We start from the raw sequence: 21,794 nt of genomic DNA, 5'->3' as shown, positions 1-21,794 counted from the left end.
AAAGAATATCAGAATCTACAAAAAAAAACAAAGCCAAGAATTCTGAAATTTTAAAGAACTGTGATCATTTATTGAATGCAGCTCTTTATAATTTGCGTTTCATTGTAAATGATTCTAGATCACTTATCTTTACTTTAAAAATTAGAACGAGCTTCCGATAACTCTTTAGTAGGGGTGAGCGAGTATGTTCTGTCCGAGTACGCTCGGGCCGAGCTCCGAGTATTTACAGCTGCTCGGTGATAAGGTTAAATCGCTCCCGTGTGCATGATTTGCGACTGTTTGACAGCTTTATTACATGTGAGGAATGTGTAAGAAATAGACATTCCTCACATGTAATAAAGCTGTCAAACAGTTGCAAATCATGCACACGGGAGCGATTTTACCTTATCACCGAGCAGCTGTAAATACTCGGAGCTCGGCCCGAGCATACTTGGCGAAAGGGTTAATAGAACATACTCGCTCAACACTACTCTTTAGTGATTCATGAAGTCTTACTCCATGAATTTTCAAGAACTGTTTTCTGCTACTTAATTTCTTAAATAACATGAAAGTATTTAGTTTTCATAATGAAGAAGAAATTAAAGTTGATGGACTGCTCAGTAAGAAGGTCTACCTATGGAAAGAAGAGGAGCTACTCAAAATAGTAACATTGATTTTGAACGATTTGTATTGTTCATCATGATTATCTCCCACTTAACCCAAACAGCTGCAGCAAGCCCTATTTCTTTAGTAGAATTTGGAGCAGTCGTGCATTTAGAAAAAGTGCCTTGTGTTCATTTATAGTTTAACTCACAGTTTCTCCCTAGGAGCAGCATTTGTCATTAGAAAGAGGGGAGACAACGGCAGGTTAAGGAGCAAGTAACAGACTGGGATAGAGGGTAAGTAGAAGAAGACAGTAGGAGAAGTATTGGATGGAAAGAACACACGAAAAGGGTTATGGAAGGGTTTGCTGTAGACAAGCTGTAGACAAGCTAAGCATTGACAGGCTTGAAGATAAGCAGTAGAAGGTCAACAAGGGTGTTAGAAAGGGACAAGCACTTAAACATTTACACTGGCGAGGCAACATTTTAACAGCCACCAGAGACTTATATTCTATCTGTTTTGGGTATATTTTACAGATTTCCCTTTAGGATCACACTTGGTTATCACTTTTCAAATGACTTTTTCATGCTGAACATAAGACAGTTAAAATAAGTCACAGACAAATCCATATTGGCCTGCACTGTGAATGTCTGGTAGAATGCAGCCCTGAAAATGTGTTTTTTCAAGTGCTTTGATTTTAAAAATGCATGGCTTAGAGAAAACACAAACGGATAGAAATACAAGGACTTTCTATTGAAAAGTGGAACAATCTTGTTTCCACTTAATAAAAGATTGAAATGATTAGTCATATAATCAATAAACAAACTAAAGGTTTGTTTCAAACTAACAGGGTTTAACAGGTATAGTTTAGTGTACATTTCTAGAATATTGTGGAAAATATATATATATTATCATATTTTCCTAAGAAATGGAAAAACATAATAGACCAATCAGCCTTAATAATAAAACACTTAAAGGTGAAATGAATAACACTGAATATCCTGTTAAAATGGCCCTTGTTGGTTGGGTTATGTTATAAGTAGAATGTGAATAGCCAGTTCTTGAAGCAACAAACATGGGCAAGTGTAAGAATGTAAGTGACTTTGACACAAACCCAAATTGAGACATCTATGTCATCTTGTCTCCAAAATACAGGTAAGATGTTCTCAGCAGGCAGTAGTTTATACCTGCCAAACATGGTCCTGGGACGGGCAACTGATGATCTGGTTACAGTCATGGATGTCCAGTGCTCATTGATATGTGTGGAAGATCAAGGGCTAGCCTATCTGATCTGGTTCCCTAGAAATAATGCTGTAGCAAAAATCTATGTCAAAATAATGCTGGCTTTGATGACAAGGCTTCAGAACACACAGTGGGATAACAACCAACTGCATATTGGGCTTCTGTAGGTGCATTTAGTCATCACACTGACAGGGGAAAGAGCCAACAAGTGGCAGGTATGTATCTGAACTGTAATCATGGAACAATAGAAGAAAATCATATTTTCTTTTACATCATGGGGATATCCATTTAAACAAATTACCTAGAGAAGAATGCATTCCTTGAAAAAGACAAGCTGGTGGAGGCAGTGATGCTCACCTGGGAAACCTTGGGTCTTAACATTAATGTATCACATACCTAAAGATTGCGGTTGACCAAACACACCCATTCCTGGTAACGGTATTTCTTACTGGCAGTGATTTCTATCAACAGGATAACACACTCCGCTGTGGTGTTACGGGCTCACCTGGCGAGCTGGATTCTCAGTAGATGAATAGATTCTGCAGGTCTGATCCAGGAAGTAAATGCAGGTAGATAATAAACTGCTGACGAGATGACCAGCTGAGAAAAATGGAAGGTGAAACAAACTCCTGGAATACATTTGGAACTGAATGGAAAGCTTACTAAATATTCAATCAGCACATAGCTGTCTGAATTAGCTAGAAAAGGCCTTAAGTGATTATGTCAAACAAATTCAGGGCACCACAGTGGCTCAGTGGTTAGCACTGTTGCTTTGCAGCCCTGGAGTCCTGGGTTCAAATCCCACTAAGGACATAATCAGCAAGAAGGTTGTATGTTCTCCCAGTGTTTGTATGGGTTTCCTCCCACACTCCAAAGACATACTGATAGGGAATGTAGATTGTGAGCCCCAATGGGTACAGTGCCTATAATTTCTGTAAATTGTCTGAATTGTAAAGTGCTGTGGAATATGTTGGCGCTATATAAATAAAAAGATTGTTATTATTACAAATTCGCCAGGGTAATTAAAAGGAATCAGTCAGCAGTTTTTTGCTATGTAAACTGACAGCAGCATGATGTAGGGAAAGAAATTCTGATTCCAATGATGTATCACTTTGTTTCACAGCTGCTGCATCAAGTAAACTATCAGAGTTTTTTCTGTTGCATCATGGTGCTCTCACATTACATAGTGAAAGCCTGGTGACAGATTCCTTTTAAAAAACCTAACAAGGACTTCAGTACTGTACCCCTTCCAGTCTTTCAAGTAGAAAAGGTTCCCATGAACCTTCTAACAGTCCAGAATTTGGTTGATCTCATGGAGAAAAGTTATTGAGGACCAGAGGACGTAGTAAGAAGATTTGGAATTTTTAATGTGGGATTTAACCTCAGAAGAAAAGTGACCGGATTAATTTGTGAATAATTTAGAATAGACCGATGAACGTCAGCCAGCTTCTTGCAACGAGTCTTTAAATGTATGTTTTTGGTGGAAAGCTAAATCTTATTTCCAAGAGAGATTAAGGGAACAGGTTGACGGTGTTTATCAGTACTCTTATTTGTTTTAGCTGCGGCAGTAGTCAAATTTGGAATGTCCTAAGAGATGATATTCATGATATTTTTGATGCAATTCGTAGCAGAAGACCTATCTCGTGATTATATACTGTAACAAATGGAGATTTCCCAGAAGACTCTGAAACCGAATTGTGGGTGTTTTTGGGCAATAAAAGCAAATCCAGCCAGTTATCTTGATGGGAATTGGAGACAATTTGTAGGCATTGTTCCATGAACTCATTGATTCTCTTAGTTTGCCCATTATTTTGGGGGTGATAGGCAGAGGTGAAATCTAAGGCGCTTTTTAGATTCTTCCAGAGCACCCTCTAGAACCTGGAAACAAATTGCACAACACAGTCAGATATGAAACCAGCTGGAAGACCGAAGAATTGGAAAGTTTCTCTGAAAAACCTTTGGGCCTGGTAAAAACCTTGAAGTCCTGGTAATGGAACAAAACAAGACATCTTGGAGAATTGATCCACTTTGACTCAGATGGTAATGAACTCTTGAGCCACAGGAAGATCTGTAACAAAGTGCATAGAAATCTCAGCCTCAGGCTCTTGTGCTATGAGAAGACACTAAAGAGGACCAAGTGGTGCCTAGCAGGAGGGTTTAAACTGCGCACACTGAGGACAAGATGTTAAAAATTCTTTGACGTCTTGTTTCTATTTCAGCCACCAATAGAAACAAGAAATAAGTTCAGCAGTTTGTTTAACACTTGATTCACTTGAGATAAGAGAAGAATGGGCCAAAGATTAGACTTTCCAGCTAAATACTTTTAAGATTACAGAATGTCCTTTAAGGTGGAAAATTGGGAGAAGAGATGGAAGTAAATACATGGATTAAAGGAGCTGGATACAGTGTCACAACCCTGCATTATTCTTGACAGGCAGTAGATGAGGATGAAGTCAAACTGAGATAATAAGCATGACCATCAAACTTGAAGGGGATTCAGCTTATGGTCTAACTGAAGATATTTCAGATTTTATGGTCTATATAGATGTCATCGGGAACTTAGCTCCTTCAACTAAATGTTGCTATTCCTCTACAGGTAAAGATCACCAATAGAATATTTCTATTCTGTTGGAGAGAATTTCTTGGAGAAGAATCCATATGGAAGATTTCTTAATTTAGAGGAAATTTTTACAGACCTGCTTCTACACCAATCGCAGAAGCACCCACTTCAAAGCAGAATGGTATGTCAACGTCAGGATAATTTAAGAATGAACAAGTGGAAAACACAATTTAAGGTCCTGGAAGTCCTTAGCAGTGGAATCCAACCAGTACTGAGAATCAGTGCTCTTCAGAGTGAGAACCATAAAAGCTTCCACTTGAGATTAATTTTTAATTACCGTAACTTTCTCTGTATCTACAGGGAGGCCTCCAGGTGAGATGATATATCCGAGAAACAGCAGTTCATGATGCTTAAGAGACATTTTTGCAGTTTGGCATGAAGATGGTTTTGTTGCAGTCACTTCAAAATAGAGCTGACATGAAGATGGTGTGAGTTTAGGTCTCTGGAGGTTATTAAGATGTCATCCAAACTGTCATGAATGTGCTGCATCCTGCTGAGACTTTTGGGGTATCTGGGATCAGAAGGTTGCAGCGATTGACAGATCACAGGTTCTCTTTGGAATCCGCTTGGCAATTAACTTGAGTGGATTGATTTTCACTTAGTGTGGAAGGGGTTAACAGTTCCTTTTTGATCCTGCTTTGATTCCATATGGCTCTAATCTCAGCTGCTGCATCTTGCTGCCACTCCCTTCCATTATTTAAACTCACTCCTTGCTCTCTCCTGTGCCAGTTATAGGTTTTCTATGCTGACCTCCTTGGAGAAGTGGTTCCAGGGTAAACTGTGTAGTTCCAGTTGTTGTTTGATTTCTCCCTGTTTGTCTCCCTCCCTGTGTTTTCTTTCTTTAGTAGTGAAACTAGTGTCTTGCTGCCCTACTCACTAGTTAGGGCTAGGTTGGAGCCAGCCAGGACTTAGCCACGTGATCGCACATGGGGGGAAGGACCCGTCTAGGGATGACAGGGTTCAGTTTCAGGTGAGTGTTTAGGGGTCTCCCTCCTCCCCTTTCTCTGTCATCAGGGACCCTTTTTACCCTCTTTCACACTGCACTCAGGGTATTTCCTTGCTCTAAAGTAACACAAACAGACAAGGAAATACTGGTATAGGATATCATGAAATATTTAATGAAGTGCTGCAACACAGCCGATGCAATGCATAATCCAAAAGGCATAGCAAGATATTCATAGTAACCATCAAGAGTGTTTAATGTGGTCTTCTATTCGTTGGCCTCTTTAATGCAGATTAGGTTCTAAGCTTAACACAGGTTTAATTTAGTAAATATGATAGCACCCTAGTTTATAGATGAGGGACAATGGATAATGGTCTTTCAGCGTGATTTTAATCAGTTCCAAACGGCCAAAGATGTACAGTAGATTTTCCGATAAACCCCTTTCCAAGTTTTCTTTAATCTTCAATGTAAGCAGACATCGCAAAAGTTTATGAGAGAGACAGAAAGAGGGTAAACTCTCCCTTTGGGTGGTTCAGTATCTGGATGAAGAAGTCAATGTGGAGGTAGTGTTTCAGTCTTCTGCATAGAATAGACATCTGTTATCCAGTCCTTGTAAGGAGCAAGCAAATTGAAGGCAACAGAGGCAGAGCAGAGTTTTAGGAAGGGTGGTTGAGGTAGAGCTTGGCGGAAACTTGGAAAGCAAGATGATCCCCACTAGGCAATGTGGTCAAATGTATTGATGCATGAGAAAGTGTCATTACTAAAGAACAAATGTCCTCAACAAGATGAGTATGTAGTGCTCCAATGTAGAGACTCTCAGTCTGGAATTGGGTACGACCACCAAGAATTGTGGAGCTACTTGTAGAGATTTGTTTCAGATGGATCCGCAAAGAAACAGAAGGAATTTTATGAGAGGTCAATAAAATTCTCTGTAGCTCCAGAATCAATAAAAGCTTGTCAATAAAAGCTTGTCCATTGAACACAGAGGAACTGAAGGAAATAGACATAAGTACAACCAGTTTGTCTTTAATGTAGGAATAGATAACCTTCAGGCAATACCTCCTCCTTCACTTAAATTTTCCCTGATACCACTCACCACAGTATAGATATAATACATCAGTAAGGGATCTTTCGGCCAACGAAAATTGCTTTTGGCCAGTTTGCATGGGTTCCTAAACTCTGGGAGAAGATTTTGAAGAAACTCTAGAATGAAGAACATTGGAATCTTGAGCTTTCTCTCGTGACCTCTCTTTAAAATGTAAGTCCACTCGGCTGCTGAGTGAAATCAGAACATCAAGGGAAGCAAGCAATTCTCTACCAGCAGGTTCATCATTAATCTGACTGAATAGGCCAGCATAGGAGATAGATAGGAGAGCATTATTGTTCCAGGCCATTTCAGCAGGCAGGGTACTGAAATGGATGGCAGAACGTCACGCAGAGTTAGTCCCTTTTCTAATCCGGAATATAAAATCAGTGTCTGGTTCATCAAACACTCTACGAAAGGCAGAAAGAAAGGATGGTAAACAATGCATCATATTATTGTTGTTTTTCCATAGCAGTGCAGCCCAAGCCAAAGCACTTCTAGATAACAAAGAAAAAAATATATAGTTATATATAAATTCTCATCAGGTAAATGGTGAGATATCCCCCAAGAAGAATGTCCCAGGTAAGAGTTAGAATGTGGCAGGTGTAACCACTGGAGTTTGAGGCAGTAAGTCCATGCAGACTGAGAGGTCACAGATAGAGTGGGGATCCTTGTCTTGGCTCACAGCAAGTTGCATGGCCAGTCCAGATAAATCTGTCCTCCATATCCACTAGCAATAATGCTGATTCCAATGGGCTCATCTAGTGAGGTAGGTTCTCTAAGCCGTATGTCAGGGTGAGCAACACAGACTGAAGGTGATGACACAGTGGGCAGGACTTGCCGGATGGATCAAGGATCAGTGAGGGCCAGGACAGCAGTGTATGCAGGATGGCAGACAAGCAGAGCAGGAAACACAAGAATACACCGAACCAGGAGTATGGATATAAAAAGAAACCGTAGATGTATAGTAAGATGGATGGATATATAAAGGAACTGTAGATGTATAGTAAGTCCAGGACTTGCAGAAAACAAATAGCTGAGTTGTGTGCTTCCAGAAAACAGAGGGGCAATGCATTTTTGGAATCTGCTGGAAAATCAAGCCCGATTGATAAAGGGTCCACTTCCCAACTTTACTGAATTGGTAATTTTTTGGTGTCACATACTGCAGTCCATGGTTATATGAATCAGACCTGTTTTGCCAGCACGAAGAGGACCTATATAATATAAGGCAGATGGTTTAATGTTAAGGCTGACCGGTGTATATTCTATTAAAACAATGTGCTCGCTTTCTATATCCCTCAGTCACTGCAGAAAAAGAACAGAAGCATGCTTTCCTTTTATGATAGATGTGGAAGTATGCAATGAGCCGTAGCATCCAAACAGATGATGAAGCTAATTCCCATTACATCAATCAAAACTAAATTGTTGTCTGGTTGCTATGAGCGACTTCACTCTTATTTTATCATATCTTTGATATTGTCAGTGATAGGAATCTGCATATTGTTTCTTTATTTGTGCATATTAATCTTTACATTGTTCTCTACGTCCTTCCTGCCAATGAGTTTGCAATAATAGTAATTCTGCTATGACAGCATGCATAGTGGTATGGCAGTCCATGTCCCTAACACCACTGTCCTGTGCAATGAAAATTGTGTGTCGCTTAGATGATCATTATGAATTCCCAATTATGGCATTATATTATTGTGATATAAACCTTCACAATCCAGACCACTGTTGTTTAATTGACATGTTTGCTAATGAGAATAGTGGTTACCTGTAGGTTATTGAAGCTCGTAACATCACCTTCTCATGAAAGCAGTTCCAAATGTAGTCGAAGCTTTAAAATGAGGATCTTCAATGGGTTTTGGTGAAATAAATGTTGTTTAGATGTGTGAATTCAGAAATTCACAAAACATATTAATGTTCTTTCAGTTTGAACACCGCACAGTTGGCCAATTTCGGACCTGCTCTCACAGTCCACTTCTGTTGTTGCTTCTACATAGGTAGAGAGCTACTTTCCTTCTCTGTGTGGGTAATTGTAAAAACGAGACTTGTTGTCAAGCTCAGTTCATTATCTATGCCTGGGCACGCCTCTGTCTGTGAATAAGGGGCTTAAAGGGGTATCCAGGACTTTTATTATTTTTGTGTATGGGGATTAGAAATAACAGGCAGGTAATTGCGAACTACCTGCCTGTAATGCACGGGGAGGATCTCTGCTTTCTCAGCCAGGAATTCCCTTGCTTCACTTCTCTTCTTCTGGTCTGCTCTGTCGATGGGTGTCACTGCGGACGTCATGTTGATTGACAGATGGCTCCCTGCAGTTAGGCAACAGGGAGGCGGCTTTCAATCAGCATGAGATCAGAGGAGATGCCTTGTCAACAGAGCAGAGTGGAAGACAAGACTATATTCTGTTGACATGACACCAGCGTAAGAGTCACCGACAGGAGCGGCCGTGATCACTCTGAGCTGGCAAAGATCGGCACCAAGCAGAACATGCAGGTAGTTCTTATCCCCATGCCCAAAAATAAAAAAAATCCCTGGATAACCCCTTTAACTGATAGACTGATTCAGACAATTAGCCCCCTTTAGCACATGATTGACACAGAGAGGGGAGAAAGCTCTTTGCCTATGTTGGAACTGCAGCAGAAGTGGAGACTCCTGAGCAGTGGGAGGGTTCTGAAATTGGGGCATTGATAAAATATTGAAATATGAAATTAATTTCCATTTTTAGAACATCTAAACAATTTTCTGTTAACTCTATTAAGTAACTGGGTTGGTGCAATCATTCTAACCAGCCCGGTCTACTAAAGGTCTCTCTTTGTTTGAAATATCAGGTTCAAGTGTCCACTTATGGTAGACTGAATTACCTAGGGAAAATGCTCTTGATTTACCACAATATACTATTTAGTGGGTGATGGGACAAGTGGAAGTAATTGGGATTTTCATTTGTAAAGGTATTTTATATATGTTACATTTTTGTGTGTACAAAATGTACAAAAAACACAAACAGCTTGGGAATATGATGGGCATCACATTGATTTTTGATCTTAGCTTGATTCTGAGTTTGTTTTTTGCTATATATCTTTTGGAAATGTGTTGATTGCATATGGCAGGCAAGCCTATGTAGTGGTCCTCGACGGTAGTACATGCCCCACCTCAAGCCTGCATGAGGTTGCTATGTTACTTGCATGATTAATACATATATCATGCTTCTTGGATGCTACCATGTGGCTAGTATTACCAAATTGCTTACAAGGATAAGCAATATGGGTGAATGCTACCAGCATGCTCCAGAGGTATGCTCATTTTACATACATATACATACATGGTTTCATATTAGAAGTTGATTGATGACATGGATTGAGTTTTACAAATGGTGTATTTTATAGTATTGAAACCTTAGAGTTACCCAAAGAGGATATTTACAAAGTTTCTTTCATCTCTATGCACATGAATACATTCTGCATTTAAGATTTGTACACTGTAAATACTATTAATAATAATGTGCATATTTTATTATTATTAAAGTCGTTCAATTGCCATGTATGAAAATGTATGCTTCAATGTAAAATGATGCTTTTACCCATTTTTGCTTAGATTCTATGTCAAATTCATTACAAATCTCGACTCACTTTTTTGGAAATAGACAAATATGGTTTTCAATATCAATTGATTGAAAATGCTACATAGTTTCTGGAGTAATTTATGCTATAGCTATTAGCTATCTTTGAACAACAAAGCTTAGCATTTCCAGACAGTCTATGTACAGAAGACTTAGCAGAAGGAAATGTAAAAATGTATTTTAAAGGGCCCTGCTGTACACCTCTCCCAAGATCTTATCTTCTATTTCAGACATTTTTAAGTGATTATTCCCATCTCATCTTTTAATGCCTAAGACGGGAATAACTTCATCCAGGCTCCAACCACTGGAGATACAGCTGCTGAAAAAAGCCTAGCATGTCTAATCTACACTGTTTCCGTGATTCCCAAAGAAATAAATGGGAATTATAGAAATAGTATAGCACAGCAATCTATGCTGTTTCCATAACTTTGCATTGATAGGTTTGTGATTTTTTTTCCAGTAAAACGTGCTGTCTTCTAACCAAACACAAATTAAAAGCAAACATAAGCAATACGATGGACAATGGACATAGGGTCATACACGCAAGGATCAGCAAATGAGTTTACTTTGTTAAAATGATCTTCTAGTTAACCTAAAGATTAAACTTAAAGGAGAGAGGCAAATTTAAAGGGTAAAAGCATGCCAAACCCATGCTGGACATAAGATGGATATTTCTGTCCACCAATCAATTCAGTTGAAAGCTATATCCAGCTAGTCACTTACCTCTCACATACTCGAACTGTCCATGCTGCAATGATCCAGGATGAGATGCTGAAAACCAGAAGAACAGTGCCTGGACAGATGGTCATTAGAGTCTTCATTACAAAGCGAGTATTGAAATTGATCTTATTGAGTGCACCAATGCTCCTCGATGAGGCATCAGTGAAAAGCTTGCTATGAAGGAGCATAACTCGTCCAATTAAGTATAGCCTCAAGAACATGGGGATAGATAAGATGATGTCTATGTCAGCATTGGCTACTGAAGTTGTATAGTAGAAGGCCAGGCGGGCTGTCCACGTAAAGGAGTATTGTCCAGGGATGGGATGAATGGCACACACAGTCAACTCTAGGGTGATGAAAAAAATCCGTTCATAGGTCATGGCTATTCTCCAATCATCTGCTCCATTGTCCACCATGAAAAGCTAAAAAACAGAATAGTTTAGGCCAGAGAAAATTAGGATAAATTTGAAATGTATTAAATATAATTAGATTCTAGTAATAAAGAGTATGCAATATCATTCTGTCACTGTCTGGATTCAAAGGATACATTTTTGCTGACAGGCTAAGGCTAGGTTAGGTGTACACCTGCATCAGAGCCTCCAGTAGAATGCTCCATTGCAAGTTCCATCAACGCTACTGGAAAAATAAAAGTATATCTTGCTACGCTATTTTTTCAGTTAAAATAACTGAAATCAAATCAAATGAAAGTCAGATCTATCACATAGTAGTCAGTAGGGTACATTTGGTACCTTTTATGTGCATCATGGGACGGATTAGTACTGTTTTTCTATACCTATAACAAAACGGACTCCAAGTGCAAATGTGAAATTTTCTTTTACCCTCAAGCTAGATTTAATTGATTGTGTTTCTCATGATCAACTGCTGTAATATCTCCTTATTCAATGCTGAAAATGGCATCAAAAAGACATTATAAGGGCTACTAAAAGGACATTTTGGTTACTTGCCTAAAGTCTTAATTGATCATACTTGAGTTATTTAGGTAAGCAAACTGGGGGGGTCAAGTTGTTTATATATTTTAGTTTAGATATTTTTCTACTAGTTATTGATACTTGATAATATGTTGGTTGAATATAGTTTCTTTATTGAGACCTTAGGTATCATTTATCTGCCACTGATGGAATGAAAAAATGACAAAACCCTCTGCAGTAGCTGATGACAAACTTATCTCCATTGCTGCACTCTAAATAGGCAGCGCCATGTGGGCACTGTGCTCCTCTCCTAGAAGATGTGGCCTTCTCTGCACGTGCTGTTCAATTCACAGTGGGGGAGGGGGAATTTTGCACCTTTAGCCCATGTGGCCCCCCTCACGCACATTTTACTAGGTTGATAAGTATTCTAGCATTTATCTATTTATTGTACATTGATTGTTTCGCTAATTCATATAACAAAGATGCCAATTTAGTCCTTATGTGGCATCAGCACATGGCGTAGTGTAGGAATAAAAATGGATAGGGGTAGTTCTAAATATACAAAATTGGGAGCTATGAAGTTTATATTATTTTTTACTGATTAGCAGTAGCATAGACTGTCACATATGACATATAATATAATTATGATATTTGTGCATATAAAAACTGAAATGACAAAAAACGCAATAAAATCACAAAGGAGAGGGTGAAAACAGGATTTGCTCACTTGGGGGGGGGGGGGGGGGTTGTGACAGTTACAATCCCTTTATTAACTTGTAAGAAAAATGGCTTCTGCAGATACACCAAATATGTAGTATGCAAACTTGGAGATAAAAGTGGATATCATTGTGGTTTGTCCTGATGAAAGGTATGATTACCCTGAAATGCATTGACAAGTATAACCATATCCATACCGCATCTGGTCTCCTATTGTATATTGGCTCCTCGGCAGCGTGGGTATTAACGTATTTTTCGAACTATAAGACGCACCGGACCATAAGACGCACCCCAAATTTTGGGGTGGAAAATAGGAAAAAAAATATTTTTTATAACATGGGGTCCGTCTTATAGTCTGATTAGGTATCTTACCTGGGGGGTGGTGGAGCAGGAGGCAGGGTCCTTCAGGAAACCAGCCTGGCGGAATTGGAGGAATGCATGCGCCGACTCCGGCGACCATTTTCCCGTGGATCACGGCCTCTGCAAGATGGCCGCGGCCACCGGAAGCTGCACACGCTGCTCTGCCTCACCGCCGGACACCGCTCACAGCCCGGCAGAGGGCCCTGCTCCTCTGCCTCACTGCTGGACGCCACTCACAGCCCGGCACAGGCCCGGGCTCCTCTGCTTCACCACCCGACACCAGCAGAGGTACAGGCTCCAGCCGCATCTCACCTCTGCCGCCGGAGGACCCTGCGATCCCCGCTCCACCACCACCGGTAAAGTAACGTTCGGACGATAAGACGCACCCCCCATTTTCCTTCCAAATTTTGGGGAAAAAAAAGTGCGTCTTATGGTCTGAAAAATTATATCCACTTTCATCTCCAAGTTTGTAGAAGTAAAAGACATCAGCATTGTGAGTGACACAACATATGGCATTGGGGTACAGGATGTTCATTTACGCCTCGATAGAGCCTGTATGAGGCAGATGCATTATCTAATGCACTTTTGATTCCCAAGTAAAATATATTCATATCCTGCAGGGTCATTAATAGTATGAGTTTTTGTCATGACTCTGTGGGTCCCAGCACTGACATGAAGTATGTCGCCAATGCATTCTTCTGTATGCCAATCACTTAATAACGATCTAATGTTTATTTCGGGTGATCCGTATACAGAGGAAGAACGCACAGTGTCCTCCCAGCATTTCCCCCCACCCCAAGTGGTTTCCATAGCAACAACACAAATGCAGAAGCAAGTGCTTTTTCATTCAGAGACAAGCCACTACTGTATGTGTGCGATATGTTTAGTAATCTTAGCAACGGATTTGTACCATTACTATCAGACGGCCATATAACATGGACGACCATTGCATCGGATTGGCCAGCAGCTCTCTTAACCTGAACATGACTGCATGTACTTCTATGCAACTGTCACACTCGGATCAGGAGAGCCGCCGGCCGGTCCAAGCATTGTGATGTGATCGTCATCCTTGTTATATGGCCGTGTGCCTGCGCCTTTAAACTACTTTCTTTCACACTAGTAAAACTTTTCCCAATTCGCAAAAAAATCCTTGCTAACATCTTCGGAAAAAACATGGCAAAAATGCCAGTAACAAAAACCCGCAGTAAAAATGCAACATTTTCCATAAAAACGCTGTATGTGAAATCATACTTATGCAGAAAGCTGTTAAGTGAGGTTTGATATTAAAGGGGTTTTTCTTGGATATTTTTATTAATACTGACCAAAATAATAAATGTTTCAATATATATATATATATATATACTTTTAGAATACCATATTGCTCCCTTTAGGCTACGTTCACACTAGGGTTTGAAATTCAGTTTTTCTTTTCCATAATAGGAGCAGACCAACTGAAGTGTGAACCTAGCCTGACATGACTGCATGCTGAACATCATTTAGTGGGCCAGCCAAACATGGCGGCTGCAGTGCTATGTTGTCCAGAGTCTACAGGATGTGCCTCTTATGTGATATGTTGTTTCTCATTGGAACCTGGCAGGTCTGGACTTGAACACTTGATATTTGACTATAGTTTCAAAGTTTCTGAAATATTCTGAGTTTCCTGAACATGCACCAAGTCACCAATGATAGGAGTGCATAGGCACAAAGCCACTTGTTCTGTAAGTGAGACTTGACTTATCCATCACTATCTATTTCAAAAGTTTGAGCCTTATACCTGGGAATCTGTCACCAGGTTTTTCCACTGAATCTGAGAGCAGCATAATGTAGAGACAGAGACTCTGAGTCCAGTGATGTGTCACTAACTTGGCTTCTTGCCGCAATTTTGATAAAATTATATTTTTATCAGCAGGAGGAGTTATCACTACTGGACTAGTAAACCTGCTGCCATGTAGTCTTCCATATTCCTGAACTCTGTATAACCCCACTTCCACCACTAATTGGCAGCTTTCTTCCTGAAATCTCATGCACATGTTGCTTATTTTTTCCTTGCAGATTCGAAGCAGTTTCATATCTGCAGCACATTAATTCTTTTGGTGTTTTTGCAGGGTTTTTCACCCATTTTAATGACGCATAAAAAAGAAAAAAGGGCATATTTTGCACAGCATTTTTCCTGAAAACACATTAGTGTTTGCAGCAGATTTTTCTTAGGTGCTCCAAAAGGCAGGCTTCAGTTTTCCACACTTTTTGGCATGAGGAGTGCATTGTTAGGTCTAAACCCGGCAGTGTGCATGATCGACCACCTCTCCATTCACATGGGGAACGGTGGGGGGTCCCAGTGATTGCATCCCCAGTGATCAGGAAATTGTCCCCTATCCAATGGATAGTGGATAACTTCCAAACTTGAGAATACCCCTTTAAGAGAATAGAATCTTAAGTATTATCGGAAGATTGAAAATGCCAAGAAGGTGCGCAGGATGTGGCAACCAACATTGGACAAGTTATCATATCAAACATAAATCTGATAAAAAGGGTTCAGTGGCTAATGTACCAAAATCTGGACTTTCTTGCATTTATCAATACTGGTCCTAAGCAGAACTAGTGTGCTACTGTGTGTCACAATGTCGGGGACAGGTTCCAAGAATGTTGCACTGCTGATGGAGGACATTTTGAAGACCTAAAAGACTAAACGTGAACTGATCATTTTTGGGTGAACCAACTTTTAGCCCTCCCTGTATGTACAGTCATGGCCAAAAGTTTTGAGAATGACACCAAAATTATATTTTCACATGATCTGCTGGCCTCTGGTTTTTATTAGTGTTTGTCTGATGTTTATATCACATACAGAAATATAATTGCAATCATATTATGAGTACCAATAGGTTATATTGACAGTTAGAATGAGTTAATGCAGCAAGTCAATATTTGCAGTGTTGCCCCTTCTTCTTCAAGACCTCTGTATTTCTCCATGGCATGCTCTCAATCAACTTTTGGACCAAATCCTGACTGATAGCAGTCCATTCTTGCATAATCAATGCTTGCATTTTGCCAGAATTTGTTGGTTTTTGTTTGTCCACCCGTCTCTTGATGATTGACCACAAGTTCTCAATGGGATTAAGATCTGGGGAATTTCCAGGCCATGGACCCAAAATCTCTATGTTTTGTTCCATGAGCCATTTTGTTATCACCTTTGCTTTATGGCAAGGTGCTCCATCATGCTGGAAAAGGCATTGTTGGGAGCCAAACTGCTCTTGGACGGTTGGGAGAAGTTGCTCTTGGAGGACATTCTGGTACCATTCTTTATTCATGGCTGTGTTTTTAGGCAAGACTGTGAGTGAGCTGATTCCCTTGGCTGAGAAGCAACCCCACACATGAATGGTTTCAGGATGCTTTACAGTTGGCATGAGACAAGACTGGTGGTAGCGCTCACCTCTTCTTCTCTGAATAAGCTGTTTTCCAGATGTCCCAAACAATCGAAAAGGGGATTCATCAGAGAAAATGACTTTGCCCCAGTCCTCAGCAGTGCACTCCCTGTACCTTTTGCAGAATATCAGTCGGTCCCTGATGTTTTTTCTGGAGAGAAGTGGCTTCTTTGCTGCCCTCCTTGAAACCAGCCCTTGCTCATAGAGTCTCCGCCTCACAGTGCGTGCAGAAGCACTCACACCAGCCTGCTGCCATTCCTGAGCAAGCTCGGCACTGCTGGTAGTCCGATCCCGCAGCTGAAACAGTTTTAAGATACGGTACTGGCGCTTGCTGGTCTTTCTTGGGCGCCCTGGAGCCTTTTTGACAACAATGGAAGCTCTCTCCTTGAAGTTCTTGATGATGTGATAGATTGTTGACTGAGGTGCAATCTTTGTAGCTGCGATACTCTCCCCTGTTAGGCCATTTTTGTGCAGTGCAATGATGGCTGCACGTGTTTCTTTAGAGATAACCATGGTTAACTGAAGAGAAACAATGATACCAAGAACCAGCCTCCTTTTAAAGTGTCCAGTGATGTCATTCTTACTTAATCATGACTGATTGATCGCCAGCGCTGTCCTCATCAACACCCACACCTGTGTTAATGGATCAATCACTAAAACGATGTTAGCTGCTCCTTTTAAGGCAGGACTGCAATGATGTTGAAATGTGTTTTGGGGGTTAAAGTTCATTTTCTGGGCAAATATTGACTTTGCAAGTACAGTAATTGCTGTTAAGCTGATCACTCTTTGACATTCAGGAGTATATGCAAATTGCCATTACAAAAAATGAAGCAGTAAACTTTGGAAAAATTACTATTTGTCTCATTCTCAATACTTTTGGCCACGACTGTATTGTAAAATGCTCCTGATACCTGATTCCTCGGGCATACCTCAACAATTGTTCTTCTCACTCCCAAATTTATCAGTTGAATATTTTCTTACAGTTTAAGACTTCACATAAGTAACAGCTATCCACTGGCTTCGTATTTCCATTTGCCACGTTTGAATTAGTTTACATTGAAAATGAGGTGTTTCTTGTAACCACATTACATTGACTTGTGTATACAGTGAACTAAGGAGAATGGAAAGTCACAAGAGTCCCTGTAACACACAGCTTTGCATCCTCCTGCTAGGACATGTAAGTAGATAAATAAGGTGCAAAATTGCTACAGTACATAATTAAAACATGGCTTTTTACAGCTCTTGCCACTTTATCATAAATGGAAACTATCAGCTCTATCATATGACTACATATGCATGTTTCATTCTATTAACCTGCAGGCAGAAAAATCTAATCAAGAGGCATTTAATAATAATAATTCAATAATTTAATGTTTTGAGCAGTGTTTTCTGTCTGGAGGAAAGCATGACAGGTGGGGATGCGACCTGTATAGCTTAGATGAGGTATCAATTGACAAGGTCACGTAGGGCTATGGATAAGTTTCTTCTGTCTCTTGTTTAAATGTGTCACCTTTCAGTGTGTAAGACTCATGTCACCTTACTTATCTCCCGACACTAAATCCTTCTGTAAGAGTCAGCATTTAACCTGACCTGCATGAAATATTTCTGTTGTTGTACTTCTCACTATCACTACTGCTGAGTGACTAGTTAGTTAATACTTTTGGAGTGTTCCCTTTCCTTATGTCTCATTAAATAATTTTAGAAGATATTTTCCAGTTAGAAAATTCCACTTTCTTCGCTCACTGATTTCCTAATCTAGATTTTGTGTAGAATCTCCTATTCACGTCTTTCTGGCTCGTCAGTGTATTATTTTGTTTGCCAAGACCTCAACTCTCCTTTATTGGGTGGACTTTTTTACATGTCAGTATAATCCCAGGTTTAGTACTTTCTCACCAACCCTCAGCTGCAATGTGAGATCATTGATAGAGTGTCTTGTTCAAATTTGTTTAGCCAGTGAAATTGGTGTTAGATCAATCAGATAGGTCTGATACATATTTGTGATGATTTCATTTAGCTGTGATATGTTTACACATTTTTTGCTGTTTATATTGTTGATGTTCTTTCACGTTTTGGCCATTCTATTTCAATTTTGCATTGATTTTGAATGAATATCTGAAATACTTTTATTTTATATGCATATGAACTGTTATTAAAGGGAATCCGCCAGCAAGTTTTTGCCATGTAATCTTAGAGCGGCATGACGTAGGGGCTGATACCCTGATTCCAGTGATAGTCCCCCTCAAGCCAGTAAGTGATATGTTTAAATAAATCAGTGATTTATCAGCAGCAGATTATCACTATTGGACCAGCTGACTCATGGCATGTAGTCCTCCTGCTCTGTGTCACCCCACCCCCACCATTGATTGGCAGCTTTCTGTCAATGTACAGTGTACACAAAAAGCTGCAGATCAGTGGTGGGGGTGGGGTTACAGAGGGCTCGGGATTCTGAGCACTGCTAGATGTGCAGCAGAGTAAATAGAAATTGTATGAAAATGACAGCATGCAGACCAATAAGTGACACAACGCTAGAATCAAGGTCTCAGCCCCATGTTGATCTCAGATTAAATAGCAAAAACCTGGTGACAGATTCCCTTTTACTGCACCTTATCATTCAGAATTTAAAAGGGTTATGAACGTTTGATAATCTCTAGTTTTGGCAGCTGATCACGGCTGTATGTTTTCTGTAACCAATGGAGATCATCTATAATTTGGAAAAAAAACTGACTGAAAATGTTACATATCCCTTTGCCTGTAAGGCTGTGTGCCCATTATGCGTTTTTTAAGCGTTTCTGCAGCGGCAATTCCGCTGCAGATACGCTTAAAAAACGCTTGGTAGAAGGTCTGCAATGTTCCCCAATGATAATCCGCATCATTTCGGAAAAATCCGCAGAACTACCAATTATTTTGCGTAATCGCGGCGTTTTCGCCGCCATTGACTTGCATTAGAACGCTTGGATTCCGCATCACTGGATCTGTACATGCGGAATCCACACGTTTCAATGTGCGGATGGTACCCGGGTTTGGAGAAGAGGAGACTCTCCTCCGGACCCGGGTACCATAGTACCTGTAAAAAAAAGAATAAAATAAAAAATATACATTATACTTACCTTCTGATGGCCCCCGGTCTCCATAGCGATGCGTCCTGGCTCGCCGGCAGCTCGCGATGGTCTAAAAAAACCTGCCATGACGTCATTTAGTCATGTGAAGGGTTATGTGATGGGTTATGCGACTGCTGACGTCGGCGGTCGCGTGACCTGTCACATGACTAAATGACGTCATGGAAGGTCCTTTTACACAACCGCGAGACACCGGGGAGACCGGATGCATCGGATAAGGAGACTGGGGGCCATCGGAAGGGGAGTATATGGTTTTTTTGTTTTTTTTTTAACATTTTTATTCATTTTTATTAAACTAACTTGGTCACACTATATCAAATCCATGCCGGTTGCATGGATTTATATAGTGTGACCAAGTTGTCAAGCACTTTCCAAGTGATGCTAAAATCGCTTGGAAAGCGCTTGACAACCCGCATGCGAAATCGCATGATCAAAACGCTTCAATTATGCTTGTCCCAGGAAAGAAAAACGCATGTACAATCCGCATGTACAATCCGCATGCGTTTTTTCTGCCAGGGAGATGCAGAAACGCTCAGGAAAAATCTGGAGCATTTCTGCATCATGGGCACATAGTCTAAACAATTGCAGGGTTACACAGAAATCATTAAATTGTCTGTGTAATGAATAGAAAATATGTTAGAGGGTAGAGTTATTTTATACTATATATTTCCACTGTAAAAAAGGTATGGCATTGGGAGATGCAGAACTAGCACTAGTATAGAAAATTCATTTCATTCATTGGTAAACTGCTCCTAAACATACTGGATTAATTGATGGTTATTGTACATGTAAGATATCTGGAGAACTATAACTTAAGGTACTCTGGTATGTGGTTAGCTTCCCATAGGCTAGATCCTTTTTTCATACAAACGTCTGCTAAGGTCATATATTACTGGGGTAACTTTTTGCTAGTTGGAAACCAAAGAGTGAGAGTCGGCATAGTGGAATCAAATACCTGGATCTCTCTCGCGTGATACATGACGATGAGTCCAAGTAGGATAGCAGTTGAGAGGCTGATAAGGCATTTCAGTGCAAATGAGTATGAGGATTCCTAAAAAAAATAAAATATTAATAATGAATGCTATTCATGCTGAGCTGAAAAAAACACAATAATATAATCAAAATGCCCCAATATCTTTCATAGACCTCCAGTGCTCCCTCCACCACAAAGTCTACAATACTCATGTTATTGTTTTTGACCGAATTTCCCTTTTTTGATCACAATATAAAACAGTAACAAAAAACAAAATACTAATGTCAGTAAGTTTTTATGGATAAAGGACAAGCTGCCAATCAGCAGTATATGGAGAAACCTTGACTTTAAATCAAATCATAGAAAATCTATATATCCCCAAGCTCAGCATCTCATTCTCAGACAGGGTAGCAAAGTAGACATGACAGAGCAACTTAAAGCATTGGAGAAATGTTTAGCTAGAACTATACATTTGTTATTACTTAGCATGGAAAAATACAATCCTATCATAAAATTATTAGATTGCTATACTAAATCAAAGGGAAGTCTGAAGAATGGGAGTTTTCTCAATGATTGTAAGTTAACCACTTTTACCATACAAATACTATGTCTATTACTTTAGGCGGGTCTCAGATGCCCATCATTCGGCTGCAGTTTAGCTGTTGTATTATTAGAGATGAGCTCCAGCCAGTTCTACCTTGTTATCCCAAATAGTATTTTTTTTCACAATCTGAATTAGCAGGATGATGACCCAGATCCCTTCATCACAGATGTGGATAAAAGCTGCAACAGTCACTGAAAGAACCGACGGGGCTCCAAGATCCCTCACCCACTGTTCTCTACCTTCTCCCGTAATGCAGGCGCAAAGAGGCTGGGCTTGGGATGCATTGATAGATAGCAGTGGACAAAAAGGTTCAAGGGCGGATTTTTTAAAAAACTTAGCATATATGATGCTATGATTGTTTTATGAGAATTATGTGTGATACTATCATACTAATCTATTCGGCACCATATGTGGCACTGATATACCGGCACCATATGTGTCTCCGATTTATGGGGGCACTATGTATGGCACAGTTATATTATAGTGCCATTGTGTGGCACTGTTATATTCACAGTGCACAGTGTGTAGTGCTATTATATTTAGTGGTTATGGTATGCGATGCTATTACTATACATTAAGGGAGTACAGTGTGCGGCACTATTATATTGAGGGAAAGCAGTTGATACTTTGCTTTTTCAACCTTTTCTATCCTGTTCCTGACACAGGAAATTCCAACTCAGCTGAGTCTGCAACAAGCACTATTACCCTTTTTGGGCTGATTACCTTTTGCCTGCGTGCCGACTATGCGTTTTTCAAGCGTTTCTGCTGCGGAATTTCCGCAGCGAAAACGCTTAAAAAACGCTCGGTAATACGTGCCCCATGGTCCCCAATGATAATCCGCATGTGCTGTGCACATGCTGTGG

General features: G+C 40.1%; 1 protein-coding gene across 2 annotated transcripts in view; it reads right to left on the bottom strand.

The window, feature by feature from the left end:
• Positions 1–21,794, bottom strand: part of KCNN1 (potassium calcium-activated channel subfamily N member 1) — a 234,652-nt gene that overhangs the window by 110,479 nt on the left and 102,379 nt on the right. For both annotated transcript variants that reach the window (XM_073659206.1, XM_073659281.1), the window contains exons 3-4: positions 20,310–20,405; positions 10,817–11,235 (exon numbers count right to left, since the gene is read on the bottom strand). In XM_073659206.1, coding sequence (XP_073515307.1) covers positions 10,817–11,235; positions 20,310–20,405 — 515 coding nt within the window. The remainder of the gene's footprint in view (positions 1–10,816; positions 11,236–20,309; positions 20,406–21,794) is intronic.

This window comes from Phyllobates terribilis, unplaced genomic scaffold (assembly GCF_046119375.1).
Source record: "Phyllobates terribilis strain yellow unplaced genomic scaffold, ASM4611937v1 Scaffold_1__5_contigs__length_1240528914, whole genome shotgun sequence".
Taxonomy (NCBI): Eukaryota; Metazoa; Chordata; class Amphibia; order Anura; family Dendrobatidae; genus Phyllobates; species Phyllobates terribilis.
Note: the sequence above shows the minus strand (reverse complement) of the source record. Positions and strands in the feature narration are given on the sequence as shown.